This window comes from Antechinus flavipes, chromosome 2, assembly GCF_016432865.1.
Source record: "Antechinus flavipes isolate AdamAnt ecotype Samford, QLD, Australia chromosome 2, AdamAnt_v2, whole genome shotgun sequence".
In the NCBI taxonomy this organism is placed as follows: domain Eukaryota; kingdom Metazoa; phylum Chordata; class Mammalia; order Dasyuromorphia; family Dasyuridae; genus Antechinus; species Antechinus flavipes.
In genome coordinates, this window is record NC_067399.1 from 164,473,368 (window position 1) to 164,497,733 (window position 24,366).

The 24,366-nt window shown below is 31.5% G+C and overlaps 1 protein-coding gene across 3 annotated transcripts in view; it reads right to left on the reverse strand.

The window, feature by feature from the left end:
• Positions 1 to 24,366, reverse strand: part of MACROD2 (mono-ADP ribosylhydrolase 2) — a 2,209,416-nt gene that overhangs the window by 1,524,980 nt on the left and 660,070 nt on the right. For all 3 annotated transcript variants that reach the window (XM_051975902.1, XM_051975903.1, XM_051975901.1), the window contains exon 5: positions 13,719 to 13,835. In XM_051975902.1, coding sequence (XP_051831862.1) covers positions 13,719 to 13,835 — 117 coding nt within the window. The remainder of the gene's footprint in view (positions 1 to 13,718; positions 13,836 to 24,366) is intronic.

The window sequence follows — 24,366 nt, forward strand, 5'->3', positions numbered from 1 at the left end:
ATAACTTATTTCTTTTGCAATTCTTTCAGATCACTCAAAATAAAAGGGTTTGATTTTGAAGGGGAAAAAAAAAAAACAAATGTCCTGGAAATTAAACTTCTGTCAACTGAAAATATACTCTCCATAAATACCATAATTAATGTTTGATTTGATTCACAAGAATAGTAACACAAAAAGATTAGTTAGGTACATTTAAATTTTATCTAGAAGTAGAAAGGAGACTAGCTCCACATATCCTGGTTCAGTGTTAGTGTTTTTAAATGCACTCAAGTTCAGTGTACATTACAAATTATATATATCTTTTTTTTTTTTTTTTGCTGAGGCAGTTGGGGTTAAGTGACCTGCTCAGGGTTACACAGCTAGGAAGACAGCTTAAGTGTCTGAGACCATATTTCAACTCAGGTCCTCCTGACTTCAGGGCTAGTGTTCTATCCACTGACCCCCAAATTATGCAAACTTTTTGCTCAAATTAAAACTCTTATTTCAAGTGGTCTGGTATCTGTCCCCTATCCTCCTTTGGTTTTGCCTTTAAATCTTTTTATTCAACTTTATTTTGTTTTTATTCAACAAGAAAGGAGACTAGCTCCACATATCCTGGTTCAGTGTTAGTGTTTTTAAATGCACTCAAGTTCAGTGTACATTACAAATTATATATATTTTTTTTTTTTTTTTTTTTTTTTTTTTTTTTTTTTTTGCTGAGGCAGTTGGGGTTAAGTGACCTGCTCAGGGTTACACAGCTAGGAAGACAGCTTAAGTGTCTGAGACCATATTTCAACTCAGGTCCTCCTGACTTCAGGGCTAGTGTTCTATCCACTGACCCCCAAATTATGCAAACTTTTTGCTCAAATTAAAACTCTTATTTCAAGTGGTCTGGTATCTGTCCCCTATCCTCCTTTGGTTTTGCCTTTAAATCTTTTTATTCAACTTTATTTTGTTTTTATTCAACAAAGAACTCTTGATTTAACTTTTTCCTTGGAGTCCTATTGATGCCATGTTGCTGTTTCTTTACTCTGTGAGCATGTTTGCCATCTTTGGTCCATTCTTCAAACTGCATATTCACTGGATAAATATCTTTCACATTTATGTATCCTTTCATTGCCTTTGGCCTCCAAATCTAAGTGTATACCACAGTCGACCTTCCCATCCCAGACTGGTACCAGAACACTGTCTTATATCCGCAGAAACTTCAAATTACATCCATGAAAAATTCCTGGCCAAACTTTGTCACTCTACTCTCAGAAGGGAAATGATACCATAAACAAAATCACTAAAAAGTTCAAGAAGAATTTAATATATGATCCTACCTTAAACTATTCATCTTTTAATAATGAAAATTATTAGGCCAACCCACGAGGAAATCACTTTTTAATCTTAACTGATAACTGTGATTAAAGATAGCCAAAGGCTAATTATTCTAACAGCAGTTAATGCTATTGTTACTACTAACTACTTATTTCACAGCAGGAATTGCTTTGAGAACCTAGCTACAATATTACCCAGGATTGATTTACACTGTTCTCTTTAGTGGTTAAGAGGGAAAAATTAACATTATTAAGACCTATTAACATGTCAGATATGTCAGCAAATAGGGCTTAGCTTTATATGCAGCAATAGTAATAACAATAATTTGAAAAATATTAAATTTATACTACTTGTTCTCAAAACAAGCTAAGTTCTAAGATAAATAGTTATCTTTAGGATTAGAATTATTTAGTAATTTAATATTGATTCTTCAGGTAAGGCATTGTGGTGTAGTAGAAAGAATTAAGGACCTAGAATAATGAGAGAACTAGATTCTATTCCCAAATACTTAATAGTTATGACCATAAGCAAATAATTTGAATATCTAGAGGTCAGTTTCCCCATGTGTAAAATAGAGATAATGCCTAACAAAGTTATTTTGAGGCTTAAATGAAATGATATACATAAAATGATATTATCAATCTTAAAGAATGTGTTAGTATTTTCATAAAAATGATAGCTTTGAGAAGAATCAAACAAAAAATAAAACATAAGAACATGACATAGACGCAGTGCACATTCTAATGAAATGTGGATAATTCAGAGACTTTTTTCATTCTCATGCTTCCAACACTCTACTAGAGGATTTCAGCAAGTTAGAGGGCCAGGTGGTGGTAAACCACAGATTCTGAACACTATGGTACTATTCTGCAGAGGGCAAGAATCAGGCAAGTCTATCTCAAGTTTCTTATTAGGAACCACAAAATGCAGTGGTAACTGGGGAAAATAATAATAGCAAAAAATAGCAGTTCCTCATAATTCTGGCCACGAGAAACCCTTATGTATTATTGTCAAAGTACTGAAGAACATTATACTACATAAAGTAAAATCCCCAATAAATTCATGAAAATTAGGCAATCATATTTTATTTTAGGATAAAGCATTTTAACTCTGTGTATAAAAGGCGACTTTATCTTTTCAAATTTCAGTTTCCAATTTAATATTGAAGTTCTGCCTGAATGTATTTTGTATAGTCTCTCAACATAAACTCATTATATGGAAGATAACATAAAAAAATAATATTATAACTATCATCTCCCCCCCATTGCATGTGTTTTATTCTCAGGAAATACAATACTTATTAGTAGATCCCATTGTAGTAATAATTATATAGTAATAATCAACTGTGGGCTGGAATTGGATTTCACAGAATTGTAGAATTTCAGTATTGAAAAAGACTTAAATGACTTAAGGTCATTTCAGAAAAATAACATCACCAGTGTGAAATCAAGAAAACTGAGTTACAATCCAAATTATTAACTGAAATACTTTGAGCTTGTTAAAATATTTTACCTCTCTAGTCCTTCATTTCTTTATTTATAAAATTATGGAGTTGCATGATTGCATTATGAAATTGATACTAGAATGTCAACTCATTCATGCCTCCATTTTTCTTTTTGTGGAAAGAAAATAAAAATCCTTGGCAATATAACTTTTAAAATATCTGGAGTTAATATGATATCTTGATATAAAAATTAATACCAATTATTATCAACATAATCTTTTGAGAGACAATAATCTAATTAATTTTATGCCTGGGTAATGGAATAAGGATTCTGATTCATGCTCTTCTTATGTCCAAATATAATATATTATGTTATCTCAACAAAGTATTTTTAAAAATATGATTAATGAAATCAAGTCATGTTGACTATAAAAATTTCTCTTTGATGTGCATCAGAAAACAAAAGGAAGAATACTCCAACTTTTCCTGTTCCTGAACATAAGATTTTACCATTTTATCAAATAATCATTATTCCATTTTGCGTCAACTGCTCTGCTTGGTTTCAACTCCATGGGAAAAAATATTCCTCCTGGCTTAAGTTCATCACTTCAAATCTTATCACCATACTGATAACTCAGTATCTGATAGATACCATTTCCCTTAGCTTCCTCTCCTGTCTGATTAGAGGAGGGCTAGAAGGTGTAGTACTAAACTCTCCCAATGCCTTCTTTTGTAAAGAGCAAAAAGAAAAGAAAGAAAAACCTTTTGCCTAATCCATTCTAAAGCTTCTGACTCTCCCTAACTTCATTACCATGGAACAAGATGCCTCCCATTCTGGGTATTTTCTTGTCTCCCACACCAACTTTTTAATTTCATTTTCCTGCCTCCTTTTATGTGTTGTCTTTTCCTTGTCTCCATTAGACTCCTTGAGAGAAGGCATTCTCTTTTTATTAGTTGTATCCCCAGTGCTTAGAACATTTGTCTAGCATGTAGTAAACACTTAATAAATATTTCTTGGATTGGTTTATGTTGGATTTAGTAACTATTCACTTCCAAAATCATATTTAAGAAATATGGCAAAAATATGATTGCAAATTGGAAATGAGAATATAGTACCATATTATATATAGAACAACTAGGTAATACACTGGGGTTAGAATCAGGAAGACTCACATATTTTATTACAGTGTGACTCTGGCAAGTCACTTAATCCTGTTTCAGATTCCTAATCTGTAAAAATGAGTTGGAGAATAAAAAGGCAACTACTATCTTTGCCAAGAAAAACCCTCAAATGGGATCACAAAGAGTCAGACATAACTGAAACAAATGAATGCAACAATAAAACTATATACAAATATATTCACATTTATGTACGCAGACATATATGTATACATGGCTTATATGCATATACAAATAAAGATTCAAAAATCATCTTAGATATGTGAATATAATATATAATGTACATATCTACAAAATGTTATGAAAATAAATTTACAAAAAGGAAACATTAAATGTTTTCAGTCATTACCATATTTCCTGTATTTGTTATCATAAACTTCCATTAAACTTTACTATTTGCTAATAATATTGACATTTTAAAAAGTAAGACCTAAAATCAGTAAGGGATCAATGGAAATCCCTGATAGTACTTTAACACTCTAGAATTATTTAAACTAAATTATAACCTTCTAAAGTTCATTCATTCTACAAGTACTTATTGAGGACCTACTTTACAAAAGGCACTATGCCAGGCCATATATCTGAAATAAATTGATTAAGCCATGATCCACAAATTCAAAAAGCTTACAATATAGGAGAAAAAAATAAGACAAATATGACAAAAAATTATTTTTTCCCAAAAAATATTTTCAAAAATTATGTGATATAATAATTTCAACAAATATGTACTAACTTGTCATAGGAATCCAGAAGAGGAAGAGAAATTCAGGTACAGAATACCTAAGTGGATTGCAACAAATGCCAAAGAAATAGGCTGCCTAGTGTTCAAGACTAGGAAAGTCACAATGTTATCCTTCTCCAGTAAGACCATATCAAGAACATGATATAGACTTCAAGGCATCAAAGCATCTAGAGGAAGGAGACCACAATGATAAAGGGCATCAATATCATGTCACTGGGGGAATCAACTAAAGCAACTAGGCATGCTTAGCTTGAAGAAGATGAGAGAAAAGATGGTTGGTAGAGGTAACTGTCTTAAAGAATTTGATAAACTGGCAAATTGACTTATTCTGCATGACCATAGAAGGAAGAATTGGTAAAAGTAGGTAGAGAGGTACATTTATGGCCTAGATGAAAGGATTCTTTTCAAAATAAATAATTCTCAGCCAGAGTTTGACTAAATGGAATCTCAGGTCCTTCCTAACTCTGAGTTCTTTGGCATTTTTTTTTTTAATTTCAAGGAATACGAAAGGCTTTGTGAAAGACATAGAATATGAAATGATTTTATCTTGAGAAATGGTGTGATTTTTGAGAGGAAGAGCTGAGATTAAGCATGACTTCCCAGTGAAGAAAAACTTCCATATGTGGAAGTAAATAATAGCAAGCCATTCGATATATGGGAGAAGATACATGGGAGACAGAGCCGGACAGCTAGACTGTAAACAGATCATGTGAGAACCTGAATGACATGCTGAAACTATGCTAAAATTAATCAGCACATAGTGAAACATCATGGAAGTTTTTCGATTAGAAGAGAAGAATTCATTCATTCATCCCACAAGCACTTATGAACTTACTGTGTACAAAGTAATGAACTAAATACTGAAATAGATACAAAAATAACATAAAACTAAGACCTTGCCCTTATGGAGTTCACAATCTAGGAGGAAGCATTCGATATCTAATATATTTAGTAACTTTAAGTTCCAAAGCAACAATCATTTATTATTTACTATGGCACAATAATTTAATATACATAGAACACCTCACTTTGAGATGATTTTTTGGATAGCTAAATGAAGGATGAATTGAAAAGAAGAAAGAATAGTTGGAGGTTTTTGCAAAAGTCCAGATAAAAGACTAATTTATTTTTCTTTCAAATTATTCTTAAATGGAACTCAAACTATGTGATGATAATGACAATGCTCAGTACTCCAGCATTGAAGGAAAATTGAGAAAAGAAATAAGTGGAAGAATCAGAAATAAATATGATAAATAAACAAAAGAAATGAATAAAACAAAAGAAAAAGTTTAAAATTATTCTTATCTGTGAAGAATGTTTCATTTATTTTGCTGATATTCTTCTGAAAACTACAAAAATCTCTAATATAATAACAGGAAGTTAGAAAAGTCCTAGTATTGTAAAAACAAAAAATTCCAAGTTCATAAATAAAACTTCATTCCTTTTATAAATAATCTAAAAATCATTCTACTTGTCATATAACTTCAGTAAGATATTGGCAAGCATTCTTTCAGTTCTTAGGATGATATGTGGAAAGAACAACTAGATGATTTTGTGCAAAATGAACAATTAAAATACTGAAAAATAGACAACTACTTGAGGGCTTATTTCACTAATCATGATGAATCACAGAACACATTCTACAAGGATAATTATTAAAACAAAATCCAATTATGAACAGATTAATTTAGCAGTCATAAAAAGGGCAAAGACCACTACAATACTGCCAAGCCAATCTGTAACCCAAGCAATATCATCTTCCAAACCAATTGCTTATGCATGAAGATATTATCACTTGTAGCTGGATGACTGACTTTAGTACTCCTATTATGGGGAAGCAACTGTCACTAAGGCCGGATTGGAGCTGGTCTCTACTGTCAAACTGCTGTCAAATTATTCAATGTAGAGGGAAAATGACCTAAACAATATGTAATGAGCCCTCTATTTCTTCTGTCACTACACAAACACATGGATGGATTATTAATGATTCTCAAGTGAATGAATGAAATGTACAATAAATTACTATATATGGGGAATAAATTGACAACAATGAAGTGGTGTATGTGAGCTGTATTGATGAAGAATATAGATCTCATATATATGTACACATATACATATTTGCGTGTGTATACATATATATATATATTAGTATCGAGGAAAGGTGCTATAAAATGTAAGAAAATGTGCTATATAGATAGAAGAATATGCTAAATAAAGAGAAAATGGAGAACACAAATCACATATATGTGTACATATATACATATGTGTATTGTATATATATGTATATGTATATATATATACACACTAGTATTGAGAAAGGTGCTAAAAATGTAAGAGAATATACTATATAGGCAGAAGATAAATGTATGTGCACATTATAATTGGTTTCCTCAATGAGTAGCATTTAGAAAAATACTGAATATTGTATCTTTGCCATTAAGAAGCTAATCTGTTATTTTAATGGAAAAAGAATTCAAGCCTTATAATTTTACAACAAATGAGTATCTCATTTCCTCACTAAAAGACGTGTCAAGATCTGATTTGAAGTCATTTGAATGCAGGAGTTATATACATATGCATATACATACACATATATGTGTATTCTAAATAAATATATTTAAATATAATTGGGAGGGCACAGCCCAGATAATGGAGTAAAAATCAGCATTTTGGAGCAGTTCTCCTAATATGCCTTCTCCATAACAAATTAGAAAATATACCAGATTCAATTCTGATATGAAAAATCCAATTTCTCCATCCCAAGGAATGTTAGGAACACAAGAAGTCAATAGATACTAGGTTGAGGGTTAGCTAAGGGACTGGCAAGGTGACAGAGGCAGCAGCTACAGAATAGGTAGCATTCTAGCACCTCAGGATGGAAAAGAAACTTAGATTCAATTCCGGGTCATAAATATAGGGATAAGAAGAGTGATTCTAAGGGAACAGGGAGCCTTGGCTGAAGATTAAGCATAAAGTAAATTGCAGTAACTTGGCTGTGTGGCATAGAAGCAGTATGTCACTCAGTTGGTCCAGTATATGAGCCTAAAGTAGAAACTATAACTACCAAACAAGACCAAAGAACCAGTAATTTAGTCACTTTGACCCTAAAGAACTTGCAGAATCTACACACACACACACACAGACACACACACACAGTCACAATGACTGGATCTAGCAACAGTCTATTGAATCTAAATGACACACAAGCCAATAGACTCAAACTTGGATCAGGAACCTGCAGAGGTCAAATTAGACGAGCTGTGGAACTGACCTCTTCTCTGAATCACACCATTTTGGAAACACTGAAAACTTGCATTCTTGCAGACTGAGCTCTGAAATCATAAACTCATCCCTCTGTCCCCCACCCTGCCCCCAGAAGAAAGCAGAATATAACATTAAGAAAAAGTCTGAAGTCAAGAAGTAGTCAAGAAGAATGAGCAAACAAACAAAGAAGATCAGAAGGATCTATAAAGAGTTACTGATGGTGGCAAATAAGTTTAAGACCCAAACACAGAAGAAAACAATGGCTTAAAAAAATCTACAAGTAAAATCTCAAAGAAAAATGTAGATTAAACATAAATTCAACAAGGATTCCTAGAAGAGTTAAGAGCTTAAGAAATGGATTTTTAAAAGAGTTAAAGAAATTTTAAAAGCCAAATAAGAACATTAAAGTGAAAAATGAGGACAAAAATAGCTAACCAATAAAGTTGTGAAAGGAAATTAGCTAGTTTGGAGAAAGAGGTATAAATTCTTACTGAAGAAAATAACTCTTTAAAAATTAATTCAGAAAACCATTTTTCAATAAGATCAGGAGTGAAACAAAGTTGCCCATTATCACCATTACTATTCAATATTGTATTAGAACTGCTAGCCTCGGCGATAAGAAATGAAAAAGAAATTAATGGAATGAGAGTGGGTAATGAGGAAACCAAATTATCACTCTTTGCAGATGATATGATGCTATAGTTAGAGAACCCCAGAGAATCAACTAAAAAGCTATTAGAAATAATCCACAACTTTAGCAAAGTTGCAAGATACAAAATAAATCCACATAAATAATCAGCATTTTTATACATCACTAACACAATCCAACAGAAAGAGATACAAAGAGAAATTCCATTTAAAATAACTGTCGATAGAATAAAACATTTGGGAATCTATCTGCCAGGGGAAAGTCAGGAACTATATGAGCAAAACTACAAAACACTTTCCATACAAAGTCAGATCTAAACAACTGGAAAAATATCAAGTGCTTTTGGATAGGTCGAGCAAATACAATAAAGATGAAAATGCTACCTAAATTAATCTACTTATTTAGTGCCATACCAATCAAAATTCCAAGAAATTATTTTACAGACTTAGAAAAAAATAATAACAAAGTTCATCTGTAAGAACAGAAGGTCAAGAATTTCAAAGGAATTAATAAAAAAAAATGCCAATGAAGGTGGCCTAGCTGTGCCAGACTATATTATAAAGCTATATTATAAACTATATTATAAAGCAGCCGTAATTAAAAACATTTGGTACTGGCTAAGAAATAAAGTAGTCAATCAGTGGAATAGGTTAGGGAACACAGGAAAAAATAATAACTATAGCAATCCAGTGTTTGACAAACCCAAAGACCCCAACTTTTGGGATAAGTATTCACTATTTGACAAAAACTACTGGGAAAATAGGAAACTAATATGGAAGAAGCTATGCACTGACCCACACCTAACAGCATATACCAAGATAAGATCAAAATGGGTTCATATTGAGAAGATCTAATTCAGTTTCAATTGATCAATGATGGACAGAAGCAGCTACAGCCAAAAAAAGAACACTGGGAAATGAATGTAAACTGTTTGCATTTTTGTTTTTTTTCCCTGGGTATTTTTACCTTCTGAATCCAATTCTTCCTGTGCAACAAGAAAACTGTTCGGTTCTGCACACATATATTGTATCTAGGATATACTGTAACCTATTTAACATGTAAAGAACTGCTTGCCATTTGGGGGAGGGGGTGGAGGGAGGGAAGGGAAAAGTTGGAACTGAAGTGAGTACAAGGGATAATGTTGCAAAAAATTACCCAGGCATGGGTTCTATCAATAAAAAGTTATAATTTTTTTAAAAGGGTTCATGTTTTAGACATAAAGAGTGATATTATAAGCAAAGTAGAAGAACATAGGTTAGTTTATCTCTCAGATCTGTAGAGAAGGAAGGAATTTATGTCCAAAGAACTGGAACTCATAATTGAACACCAAATAGATAAATTTGATTATATTAAGTTAAAAAGATTTTGTACAAACAAAACTAATGCAGACAAGATCAGAAGGGAAGCAATAAAGACATTTTTACATTTTAGGGTTCTGGTAAAGGCCTCACTTCTAAAATATATAAAGAACTGATTCAAATTTATAAGAAGTCAAGCAATTCTCCAATTGATAAATGGTCAAAGGATATGAACAGACAATTTTCAGATGAAGAAATTAAAACCATTTCTAATTATATGAAAAGGTGTTCTAATAAATCATTATTAATCAGAGAAACACAAATTAAGACAACTCTGAGGTACCACTACACACCTCTTAGATCGGTTAAGATGGCAGGAAAGGATAAAGGAGATGGGGGGAGGAAACTGAGACACTGATACATTGTTGGTGGAACTGTGAACGATCCAGTCATTCTGGAGAGCAGTTTGGAACTATGCTCAAAAAAGTTATCACTCTCTGCATACCCTTTGATCCAGCAGTGTTTCTACTGGGCTTATATCCCAAAGGAAGGAAAAAGGGCCTACATGTGCAAAAATGTTTATGGCAGCCATTTTTGTAATGGCTAGAAATTGGAAACTGAATGGATGCCCATCAGAATGGCTGACTAAGTTATGGGATATGAATATTATAGAATATTATTGTTCTGTAAGAAATGACCAGCAGGATGATTTCAGAGAGGTTTGGAGAGAATTCACACGGAGTGAAATGAGCAGAACTAGGAGATCATTGAACACGGCAATATCAATATTATAGGATGATCAATTCTGATGAAGATGACTCATTCCAACAATGAGATGATCAATGTCAGTTCCAATGATCTTGTGATGAAGAGAACCATCTACACCCAGAGAGAAGACTGTGGAAACTGAATGTGGATCATAACATTCTCACTCTTTTTGATGTTGTTTGCTTACATTTTGTTTTCTTTCTCATTTTCTTTTCTTTTTGTTCTGATTTTTCTTGTGCAGCAAGAGAATTGTATAAATATATTTGTACATATTAGATTTAACATATATTTTAACATGTATAACATATATTGGATTGCTTGCCATCTAGAAGAGGGGGGGAAGGAAGGGGAAATCTGAAACACAAGGCTATGTAAAGGTCAATGTTGAAAAATTATTTATGCATATGTTTTGAAAATAAAAAGCTTTAAAAAGAAAAAAAAGAAAAAATATTCAGAATAGCTAAAGGGAAGTTAGTAAAAACTAAGTCAAGAGAGAAGAAGCAGAGAGAAGAGGAGGAGGAGGAGAAGAAGGAGAAGGAGGAGAAATAGGAGGAGGAAGAGGAGGAAGAGAAAGAAGAGGAGGAGGAGAAAAAGAAGAAGTAATAGGAGGAGGAGGAGGAGGAAGAGAAAGAGAAGGAGGAAGAGGAAGAGGAGAACATCTCACACTGACCTGGAAAATAGATCAAGGATAGATTTTTTTTTAAATTGATTTACCTAAAAGCCATAAAAAGAGTCTAGATAGGATATTTCAAGGAACGGTAAAGAAAAACTAGTCATAATATAGAACTAAAGGGTAAAACTGAAGTTGAAAGTATTCACTATTCACCTTCTGAAAGAAAATACCAAAAGAAAACTTAGTAATATTGCTAAAATCCAGAACTCCTATATCTAAGAGAAAATACTGCAAGGAGACAAAAAGAAAGATTTCAACTACAGTGGAGCCACCATTATAAAGAAATTCAAATATAGAATATGCTATTCCACAAAGCTAAAGAGCTAAGATTACAACCAAAAATAAATTACGCAGAAAAACTGAGTGTAATCCTATGAGCATGGGCAGATAGAAAGGATGAATATCATATGGAGGGCTTTCAACATTCCTGAAGAAAACAGAGTTGAATGGAAAATATGACATTCAAACAATGGATAAGCTCTAACTCCTTACAGAAAAACTCAAAAATCTATATTTTGTCTATATTTTATATAAGACCATAAGCAGGCTTTGAGTATTGATTTCAATACTATTCAACTTTAAATGGCTTATTAAACTGGTATAGATGTTCAGTGAACTATGCAGGAAAGTTTTAGATCAACTCAACTATACTTTATCAACATGGCATAACTTCAAACCCCTGGGAGATCTTGAAAGAATGAAAAAATCCTATTTTCAATTTGGTTTCATTGCATTCTAGAAAAGCACCAATGATGAAATTTACAAATAACCAACAGATCAATCCATTAAGAATAATACAATAAAGTATACAATAAAGAAAAGGGTTAGATGAAGTTAACTTATGAAAAAGAAACTATAAAATACATGTTGAGGAAGAGAACAAGTATTCACTATGTGCCAGATGCTGTACAAAAGAACTTTACAAACATCTCATTTGATTCTCACAACTATAATTGAAGGTAGATATTATCATTATCTCATTTATTATCTCACTTTACAATTGAAGAAATGAAGATAGAAAGATCCTAAATCACATAACTAGAAAGGTAAGCATACACACATATGCACAATATATATTATAACTTTAATCCTGAAGAATAAGTTTGACATTCATGTCACAGGTTTATTTTATTATAGCTACTCTACCCATCAGTGGGAGCTACACAAGATATCACTTTATATATAGAATCCATAGGAGATAAATACTATAATTTTATTCTATAAAGAAAAAGTAACATATTACAACAAGAAAAAAAGAGAAATGATCATTAAAAGGACATTTGTTTTTTATTTTAAAATTTTAACATCACATCAACACTTTGGTTGGAAACTCAGTAGACAGAAGTATGGTGGCATTAGGTAAAATACTATTTACTGTACATGATTATTTAGTCAATAATGAAACAAACTCAAGCATCCTTTAAAATGTCTGCAGAATTAAATCAACTAACTACTCACTCTCAGGTACATACAGAACTTCAATTTTTTTTTCATGATCAAACAAGTAATTTCAGATATGAAATATTTTTCAAACTACCCTCTTCTCTATAAAACAAAGACAGCAGCTTAACTTTAACAATATATGTATGTATATATGTGTGGTATGTCACATGTATTATGTGTCATTTGTACATCATACTAGGAAATAAGATGATATGAGATCTTTTCACCCTTCATAATGTAAATGAGGAAATATATTTCTTAAATAATACTATATTACCAATCTAATTAGAAAATGGAATATAAGAAAGTATTTTAGGCTTTATTGTTTAATCCCTTTATTATTAGTTTTATTTCCTTCCAAGCTGACCAAACAACTAGGCAAAAAGGTCAAAAAGTCACCCATTTAAATGTGATGAAAATTTTGTCCACTCCATGTTCAAAGAGCAAACATCTTCTAGCATTGACAACCACATTTCACTGGCTATTACTGAAAGCATAATGTGACAGATGCCTTTAATGTAATTGACCTTACATGGCAGCTGAAACTATAAAGCATCACTTTGATCTCCTTAGTTCTAAACATAACCACAATGAAGAAACCTGTACAAGAAATAAAAGATTGGCATAATTTCCAGAATCTGTCTCTATGACATTTAAAAATTTCAGCATACATTTTGTTCTTAGATTTCCAGTTTCAAAAAATTTTACTAATACCCAAAAATGATGAATTGTAAAGAAAAGGAAAAACAATAATAAAAAAGTAAAATTTAGACTATGTCAAGTGAAACATTTTCATTGTATATAGCATGGAATTGAATTTGAAATGTGAATTAAAAGGATTTGTTATACATTCATTCAAAAATAAGATATTATTTTAAAATGATGCTTCTTAAGAAGCAGAACAAGCAAAAAGCTTTATTCTAGTTATAATAGTATGTTTGAAAGCAACTACTTACATTTTGCTGGCAAGTCATACCCACAAGTGATCTTAGCTTGACCAGTCTCACAGCCACTTAGATTACGGCATTCAGCAACCAGACAAGGACCAGCTGCTCTATGAATACAGCCATCCACTAGGGAAAGGGAATAAAAGATATCACAATCAATGTAAAAATAATATTCATATACACAATGAGATAAAAAACAAATTCTAAGAAAGATAAAAAATATTAGCTGTGCTCCTCCTTCATTACCATTAACACCACAAAAACAATTTTATTTGAATATGTACTAATCTGAAGGAAATTGTAACATCTTACACAAATAGCAGAAGACAAAGGAGAAAGCCCTTGGGAGCAGTTAGTAGTTAGCATCTCCTAAAAACTGAAGGAGTTGGATTCAAGATATAAAAATTAGAATTTGACTTTCTCTTCTCACATACAATATAAACCAGATAAACATGACACTCATTAATCATCCGTAATCAATATTGCCATTAATGTAGATTTCTAAATCTAACTTTTTATATATCTTAATTCATACATTTTCTGTGTTTGGATATCTATTAATTCTTCAGTTAAAAAATAGATAACTAAGAACTTCTACAGGCAGAGCTAAGATGGCAGGGTGGAAAAAGCACTCACCTAAATTTTCTCAGTCTTATCCTCAAAAGCAAAACAAAACAACAACAACGAAACTCTCTTTAAAAATAACTTCCCAAGTTAAATCTTGGAATGGCAGCATCAACAAAAAGGTGGAACAAAACATCCTTCTAGCCCAAGACAACATAAGAGGTCAGAAAGAGATCTGTGACATAGGGGAAGATGAATCACATGTAATAGGACTAGGTGGTTAATTCAGAAGTAACAGCGACTTTGAAAACTATCAAACCAGAGATGATGGTAAGGAGTCTTGATAAATGGTCAGAAAGAAATTACAGCATTACCCCTGTGATAACAACGGATGTAGGACCAGATACTGTCTGGCAGTTCCATTGTCTATACCAACTTCTACATCATAATTACAGGGTAGAGAATACTTTTGGCTAAGAACGAGTGAAAGCCCCGAGGCTAAATATCACTTCTGTCCCCAAGGAATCAGGGACTTTTAAGAAAAGTATTACTTGATGTCTCAAGAGAGGAGTGATCCTGAGGAGCAATATCAATTGCAATCCTAAGAGATCAGAGGGACTTCCTTGATAAAAACCAGAGTGTAGACAAAAAAAAAAAGCAGTGATCACATTTCTCCCCAGATCGCACTAATATGGAATAACTGGAAACTTTCAAATCCATAGAATTATCACTTAAAACAGCCATACACCCCCCAAAAAAAAAATCTGAAATGCAATTTGCATACAGAGAGAGAACTATGAAGACTGTATATGGATTGAAGCATAATTTTTTTCACTTTTGTTGTTGTTGTTTTTGTTATTTGTTTGTTTATTTTCTTTCTTGTGTCTTTTTCCCTTTTGGTCTGATTTTGTTTTGCACAATATGGCAAATCTAGAAATATGCTTCAAAGGATTGCACATATTTAACCTATATTAGATTGCTTGCTCTCTTAGGAAAGGGGGAAATAAAGAAAAGAGGAAGAAAAATTTGGAACACAAAGTTTGGCAAAAATGAATGTTCAAAACTATCTTTACAAATATTTGAAAAAAATAAAATATTATTAAGAAAAAAATCCTAAAGTTAAAACACTGCTCCAACCACCAATGCCTTGCTGGGAACAAAGGTCAACATTAACATAAAGTCCCACATCAAGAAAGAGGATAGGAAAATGAGGAAAAAAAAAAAAAAGAATTTGATTAGAAAAAGCTACTAAGGTGACACAAAAAAGATCAAGGCATGAACTTAGAAGATGACAATAAAGTCAAAAAAGCTACAGGCAAAAATCTTAAAGGAAAAAGTTGTAAATTGGATACAAGTCTAGCTGGAATTCTTGACAGAGCTTTAAAAACATCAACACCACTATTTTCAAAATTAGTTGAGTAGGTAAAGAAAAACTGGGTAACGAAATGAAAGCAAAGGAAAAAGTATGAAAATGGTAATTAACAGCTTGGTAAAAGAGGCATAAATACTAGGGGTAATAACCATTAAAATGAATATGGCAATGGGGGGGAGAATATAAAAGTTTTCTGAAGAAAATAATACATTAAAAATTAGAAGTGCAAGAATTAACACTATTCTATCTCTCCATTTCTTCTGTAAGCAGTGTACTCCTCTTTCTCATTCCTTAATTTTTTATATCATTCCCTCAAATTCATCTTAACCCGAACTCTGTCTACATATATTCTTTATAGCTGTGCTTTGCCTCAAATGCTGCCTAGCTTTAATTACTGAATGAGTGATGAGATATGTTACTTTAGCTTAAAAGGGCCCACATCTCCCTTTGCATCCAGGACCATCTTCACTCAACCTTATCTGTCTCTGGTCATTGGACCCAAATGGCTTGCAAGGGGAAAGTGAGTCAGGTGACCTTGCCTAGCCCTCCCTCACTTAAATCCAATTCTCTTGCATGTCATGGAATCACTTTCCTAATATCATGGTCCTCTTCAAGAACAAAGGACAAACAAAAATAACTATTAATAATACAAATTTTAAGAATTACAAGAAATATCTTCTTGTGTATTGGATATAAACAATTTAATTCTATTGAATCTCTTATGTTTTCTTTTTCCTTCTCATTTGTTTATCTTTCTTCTAAGTCTTGATACTAACAAGCCAAAGTTTTGATTTAGTTCTGGTCTTTTCCTTATGAAAGTTTTAAATTGTATTTCATTGAATGACCATTTCCCCCCTTGATATATTATGCTTAATTTTTCAGAGTAACAGCTCCTTTGCCTTCTAGAATATCATATTCCAAGTCTTCCTTTAATGTTGTAGCTGCCAAGTTATGTATAATTCTGATTAGGATTTTTTCTATCCAACTGTAGTATTTTTTTTCCTTGACCCAATAGTTCTGAAATTTGGCTATAATGATCCTTGGGATTGTTATTTTGAAATCTCTTTCCTGAAGTTTTCAGTGGAGTATTTCAAGGACTACTTTGCTCTGTGGATGCAAGACATCTGGGTAGTTTTTCTTGATAATTTCTTAAAAGATGCTGTTCAGATCTTCCCTTTCATTATGGCTTTTAAGTAGTCCAGTGATTCTGATATTATCTCTTTGGGATTTATTTTCCAGGTCAATTGTTTTTCTCATGAGGCATTTTACATTTTCTTTCAGTTTTTCATTCTTTTGAGTGTGTTTGATTCTTGATGTCTCATAGAGTCTTAAGTTTCCATTTGCCCAATTCCAACTTTTAAAATATTGTTTTCCTCAATTAGTTTTTGTACTTTCTTTTTCATTTGGCCTTTAAGGAGCTGGTTTCTTAAGTGAAATTTTGTATCTCCTTTTCCATTTGGCCAAATTCTACTTTTTAAAGCAGTTTTCCAAGCTGTTGACTCTTTTTTTTTTTCCATGATTTTCTTGCATCACTCTCATTTATTTTCCTGATTTACCTTCTACCTCTCTTATATGATTTTTAAACTATATTTTGAGTTCTTCTCTGAGTTGTTTCTAGGCTTGAGATCACGTTTCATTTTTCTTTGCAGTCATGTCCATTGGCATATTTGATACTGTTGCTCTTTTCTGAGTTTGTGTTGGTCTTCCTTGTCACCATAATTACTTTCTTTTTTTTGGATTTGTTCTTTATTGGTTTTTGTTCATCTTTCTCTTGGGTATACAGACATTTCATATCATCTATTAAAATGGTTACTGATTTGCATATGAAGGATGATGTCATAAGTAAATTTAAAGAGCTCAGAATAATTTATGTCAGATTTAAGGATAAGGGAAGAATTTAGAAGTAAAGATGATATGCAGAGCATAACAAAATATAAATTTGCTCATTGTGATTATGTAAAATTCAAAAGATTTTGCTCAAACAAAATTAATTCAACAAAAATTATAAGAAAAGTAGAAAATTAAGAAGAAATTTTATAATAAGTATCTCTGATAAAGGCTTCATTTCTCAAATATATAGAGAATTCATCAAATTTATAAAATTAAAAGTCATATTTCAAATAATAAATGATCAAAGGATATAAACAATCAGTTTTAAGCCAAGAAATCAATACCATTTATACATATGAAATATTCTAAATGACTTTTAATTAGAGAAATACAAATTAAAAGAATTCTTAGAGAAAATGTTTGATGTTAGATTAGTTGTGGACTAATATAATCATTGTGGAAGGCAATTTGGAACCATGCCCAAGGGTTGGTTGTGCAAATTGTACAATCCTTTGGATTCAGCAATACCACAGCTAGGTCCATATCCCAAAGATATCAAAAAAAAAGAAAAAGTGACATATTTGTACAAGAATATTTATAGCAGGTGTGTGTGTGTGTGTGTGTGTGTGTGTGTGTGTGTGTGTGTGTGTGTGTATTTGTGTTTAGTGGCTAAGAAGTGGAAATCAAAGCTATGTCCATCAATTGGGGAATGGCTAAACAAGTTATGATATGTGATTGTAATGGAACATTATTGCAATATAAGAAATGATAAGTAAGATGATTTCAGAAAAAGCTGTAAAAGACTCACATAAAGTGATAGCTAGTGAGATGAACAGAACTAGATGAAGGCTGTACACAATAGCAGCAATATTGTATGATGAAGAATTGTGAATGATTTAGCTATTTTCAACAATACAATATTTCAGAACAAACCCCTAAAGTTTAATGATAAAGCATACTATTATCTGCTTCCAGAGAAAAAACTGATATTGATCCACTACAGAGTAAAGCATGTTATTTTTTACTTTCCTTCATTTATTCCTTTTTATTTGAATCTCCTTTTAAAAAATTACAAATATGGAAATGTTTTACATAATTATACATGTATAATATAAATCTTATTGCTTATTGTCTTGGGGGGAGGGTGGGAAAGGAGGAAGAGGAAGGAATGTAGTTTGGAATTCAAAACTTTATATAAAGAATATTGGGGAAAAATTTAAAAAACGAAAATAAAAATCAGAAATAAATAACTACATGAGCTATTAGCAAGCAATAAAATAAAGTCAAAAGACTGAAACATAGCAGAAACTTTGAAATCTATCATGAGAAAAACAACTGACTTGAAAAATAGAAGAAAAAGAGCTAATTTAAGAATTTCTGGACTGGCAAAAAAATAGAAAGTAGATCAATGGAATGAATAGACATACAATTTACAGCAGTAAATTAATATAATAGCCTTATATTTAATAAGTGCAAAGAGGCCATTATTTGTTAACTATAGATATAATTGGGAAAACTGAAAAGCAATCTGGAAGAAACTCAATATGAGCAATATCTTACACTTTTTACCAAGATAGGGTCAAAATGGATAAGATCTAGATATAAAGAGAGATTTTTTTAAAAAATTAGAACACAGAATATATCACTTATCAGACTTATGTCTGATTTATGAATAAACAAAAGATAGAGAACAATGTTAAATATAAAACAAATCATTTCAATTACATTAAACTAACATGGTTTTGCACAAATAAAACATATATAACCACGATCAGAAAAGAGGCAAAAAATTGGGGGAAATGTTTATAGACGGTTTATTTGACAAAGGTCTCAAATATATAAAGAACTTTGATGTATAAAAATATGATTCATTCCTCAATTGATGAGTAATGAAAGGTAGTTTTCTGATTGTAATCATATGTAAAATTTTTATACACCTTTATTGATAAGAGAGATACAAATAAAAATAAACTTGAGATATATTATATTTATCAGATTGTCTAAAATGATAGAAAGGAAAGTGATAAGTGTTGGAGGGAATGTTAAAAAAAAATTGGGGACAATAATTCACTGCTGGTAGAATTGTAAATTGATTCAGTCAAGTTGGAGAACAATCTGTAATTATGCTTAAAGTGTTACTAAGCTACCTATACCCTTTGACCCAGCAATACTACTCTTTTGTCTATTTCCAAAAAAATAATTAGGGGAGAAAGAAGAGGGCCTATATGTTCTAAAATGTCTATATCAGCTCTCTTTGTGATAGCAAAGAATAGGAAATTACAAGGTTGCCCATCAATAGAGTTATGGCTGACTAAGTTGTATATATGTTTGTGATGGAATATTACTGTACTATAAGAAATAATGAGTTCAATGATTTTAGAAAATAACATGGAAATTATTGCATGAAATAATGAAGAGTGAAATGAGCAGAACCAAGAGAACACTATATATAGATAGTAACACCAATAGTGTTTATAACTTATTTTGACAATTATAAATACCAAAATTAAATATGAAGGACATATGAAGAAAGATACTTTCTGCATCAAGAAAAAGAAATGATAAATACATAAAGTATATAAGTGTGTAATATGTGTGTATGTGTGCGTTTTTGTGTGTATGTGTGTGTACACATATATAATGTGTTAATGGTAGCCATCTCTAAGGGAGGAAGAAAAAAGGGGGGAAAAAGGTACATGATGACTATTTATTATAAATTTATTGAAAACAGATAAATGAATAAACTAATAAATAAAACTAGGAGCTGGTTTTATGAAAAAATAAGCCATTTGTTAATTTAATTAATAAATAGAAAAAAGAAATCTACATTACCATTATTAAAAAGGAAAGGATGAATGTACCATCAATAAAGATGAAATTAAATCTATTGTTAGGAGCTATTTTGGCCAATTGCATGTTAGGAAAACTGACAATCTTAGTAAAGAAGATGAATATGTACAAAAATATTAATTGCCTAGATTAACAAAAGAGGAAACAGAACACTTAAGAATCTCTATCTTAGAAAGAATATAATTGAATAGTCCATCCCCAGCACCAGATAGATTTACAATGAAGAACAATTAATTCCAATATTTATATAAACTATTTTTTAAAATAGGTAAAGGAATCCTATCAAATTATTTTATGATACAAATATAGTTTTAATACTTAGACTAGGAAGAACTAAAAGAGAAAAAAACTATGGAGCAATTTCCTTAATAAATAAAAATTAAAATATTTTTAAAATTTTATTTTGTTATTAAAAACAATTTAAAAAAACAGAAAAGGAAAAGAAAACAAAATAGAACAGAACATTGTCATGTGCCTAGCAGAACATCAGGAAGGATTCAAAATATATAACAATTCAAGAAAGGATATATAAAAGTTGAAGAAATTATATTTATGTGTCCATCTTTTGCTTCCTTGTAGCTTTTGTTCTCTACTGTGCATTTTTTTACTTTATTCTTTTTTTCCCTTTCATCTCTCCCACCTCTCCTAAGCAGGCCATAGTTAAGCATAAATATATGTATATATCATATTTATTATATGATATATAGATATATTATTTATCTATATTTAAAATATATATATACATACACACATACATGCATACACATATATATATATTCACACCCAATCACAGATCCACACACATATACATTTATCTATATACACACATATAAAGAGCAACATGCATACATATATATCTAAATATACTCAGACACGTATGTACACATGGATATATCCATATGTGTACATGCCTTTGAAACAATATTAGTATGGCTGACATATAATGTACATTTCTGTCTTGATTAAATTTTTAAATTTGACTTTGTCTAAGATCAATGATTACTAGCCATATTTTTTTTTCCTAATAAATTCTCCTCCTGACCCTTGTAATGTTTATGTATATCTCATTCTCTCCTATCCCTGCTAACTCCTCTGCATTAATTCTGTTCCTTTACCTGGCTTGCTATTACTTAACCTCCCCCAACCCATTTAATCAGCCTTTGCTTCCCCCTCTGCCCATCCCTCTCCCATTATTTCTTTATAGATTTTGGAAAATGCTGTGCTCCTCATAGTATATAAGTAATGTTGCCTATTTAACTCATTTCTGATGTGAGTGAGTTTTCAGAATTATGAGCCCTCCTCTCTCCTCTTATACCTCTGTGTCTATTCTTTCTCTGCTTCTCATTTACATAACACAATTAGTATTTTTACCTTTTCCTAGGCAATTTTGCTTTTTAGAGTTAGATCATACTCAACTCTGCCCCAATCTTTCTTTGAGCTACCTAATATCTGATGTTAATTTTAAACATATGATATGGTTTTCCATGGAAAAAACCTTAATAATTTGTCCATGTTAAGTTCTCTAAAATTTATTTTGGATATTGGTTCTTATATGCTAAATTTTCTTTTGAATTTTGATTTAATTAAAAGTCCTAAAAATCTGCAAGTTCATTGAATGTCCATTTTTTTCCATTCAATATTATGAATAATTTTGCTGGAGATGATATTTTTAGCCACAGCCCAGTTATTTTGATTGCCGGTATATATGATTCCAGAATCTGCAGTCTTTTATTATAGCCACTGATAAATCCTATACAATTCTAATTGTAGCTCCAACATAATTAATTTTTTTTTCCTGTTTCTTTCAAAATTTTCTTTTTGATCCGCAGGTTTCAAAATCTGGCAATAATATTCTTATGTGCTTTCCACAAAGTATCTCTTTGAGTCAGTGATTGGTGGATTTTTTTTTCTATTTCTACTTTTCCCAGGACAATTTTCTTAGATTATTTTTTGCATTATTATGTCAAGATTCCTTTCTCTTTTTTTTGGTCACTGCTTTAAGGTAGACCAGTTATTCTTATATTTTCTCTTCTTGATCTATTCTCCAGATTTGTCTTTCTTTGGATCATCTTGGGTTGAACCAGGAGGACCTCTATTCTGATACAAATCTTGATTTTTCACCAGTCTGTTTGCCCTAAGCTGCAAATTTGTTCTGTTTGTGGGGAAAATCTGGAGAGCTTGAAATTTACTGATCCACTCTACCATTTTCCCAGAATCCTCCCAATAAAAATATTTTAAATAAATAGTAATATGAGGAGTGAAGTAAAGATATTCATTATTACTGCTAATATTCAATATTGTCTTAGAAATGCTAACTATAACAAGAAAACAAGAAAAAGAAATTGAAAGAATAAAAACAGGCAATGAGGAAAAAAAAAAAACCTGACTTTTTGCAAATGACATGATAGTGTAACTAGAGAACCCCAGAGAATCAACTGAGAAAACTAGTTGAAATAATTCATAACTTCAGCAAATTTTGCAAGTTTTTTTTAAAGTTATTTCCCAGTTAATAAGTAGTCAAAGTCTATGAACAAGCAGTTTTTAGAAGAAATCAAATTTTTCAATAGCCTCATGAACAAAATATTCTAAATCTCTATTGATAAGAGATATGCAAATTGAAACAACTCTGAGATACTACCTTACATCTATCAGATTAGCTAATATGGCAGAAAAGGAAAATGATATTTGTTGGAGGGGATATGGAAAAATCAAGATACTAATATACCACTGGTGAAATGAAGTAGCCCATACATTCTGGAGAACAATTGGGAACTATATCCAAAAGATTATAAAAGTGTGCATAGTCTTTTATACAAATAAGTATAAAAATATTTATAGCATCTCTTTTAGTGATGGCAAAGAAGTGGAAATAAAAGGGGTGTCCATCATTTGGGGAATTGCTTAACAAATTACATTATATAATTGTATTGAAATAATTTCAGACTATAAGAAATGATGAGCAGAAAGTAATCAAAAAAACCTTAAGACAGCTGACTTAAGAAAGATAATTGTTAACATGGGAGGGCAAAGGTTGGGTCAAGTGGAGAGGTCAAAAGTCAAATTGAAAAGAGTTGAGAAAAGATGAGGTGAGGAAACAGAGGCAGTGAGAGTACAGAATTCTTTCAAGAAGTACTGCTATGAAAAGGAGATGGCAGTGTCAAGGGGAGAGTTTGGGGTTTTGGTTTTTTTGTTTTTTTGTTTTTTGGAAGTATGGGAGAGATGTGACCATCTTTAGAAACAGCAAGGAAGAAGCTATTGTAAAAGAAAGCAGTGAAGATGGACTGAGGAGAGGGAATGATTGAGGAAGCAAGTTCCTTTAAAGGAAAGAAAAAGATGCGATCAAGAGGAAGACAAATAGAGGGGTTGACCTTGTAAGAAAGGTGACCTCAGACTCACACTAGAGCAAAGTAGGAAATAGTGGGCAATGATGTCAGGAATTTTTGAAAAAATGTGGTAGGGGTGTAGAGCTAGTTAATGACAGATATCCTTTGATGACTCTATTGACTATCATCCAGAAGGATTAGTAAATGAGCAGCCAAGGCAAATAGCAGAGGCATCAATACAATGAGAAGCCTAAGTAAAGAAGATTTTGCCATCTTAAAGCTTGCCACTAAGTGAATTATTTACTATAGCAGTCTATTTACTATAAACTATAAACCAACCTGTAGCCTTAGGGTAGCACACAACTCTTTGGAACTTCATGTGTGGCTCCCAAAACATGCATGGCAAGGGGATTAAAATCATAATAAATTGCACTGGCTAGTCACCAATTTTTTTTCTTAGTATTTCAGATAACAATCTATCAGGCCATTAAACCTTATTCATACCCAAACCTATGAAATTATGTATTTTTTGGAACAATTAAGTTTGAATTGCATTGATGTTGTGACTGAAAGCAAATTTAGGACTTCAAAAGGCCTAAAAACCATATCATAATGAAGTAGGTATTATATTTTTGAAAGGAAAAAGACAGTACCCAATTAGTATACCTTTGTAAAAGACATTGCTAAATTCAGGCTCCCACTCTCAATTAGATTATTT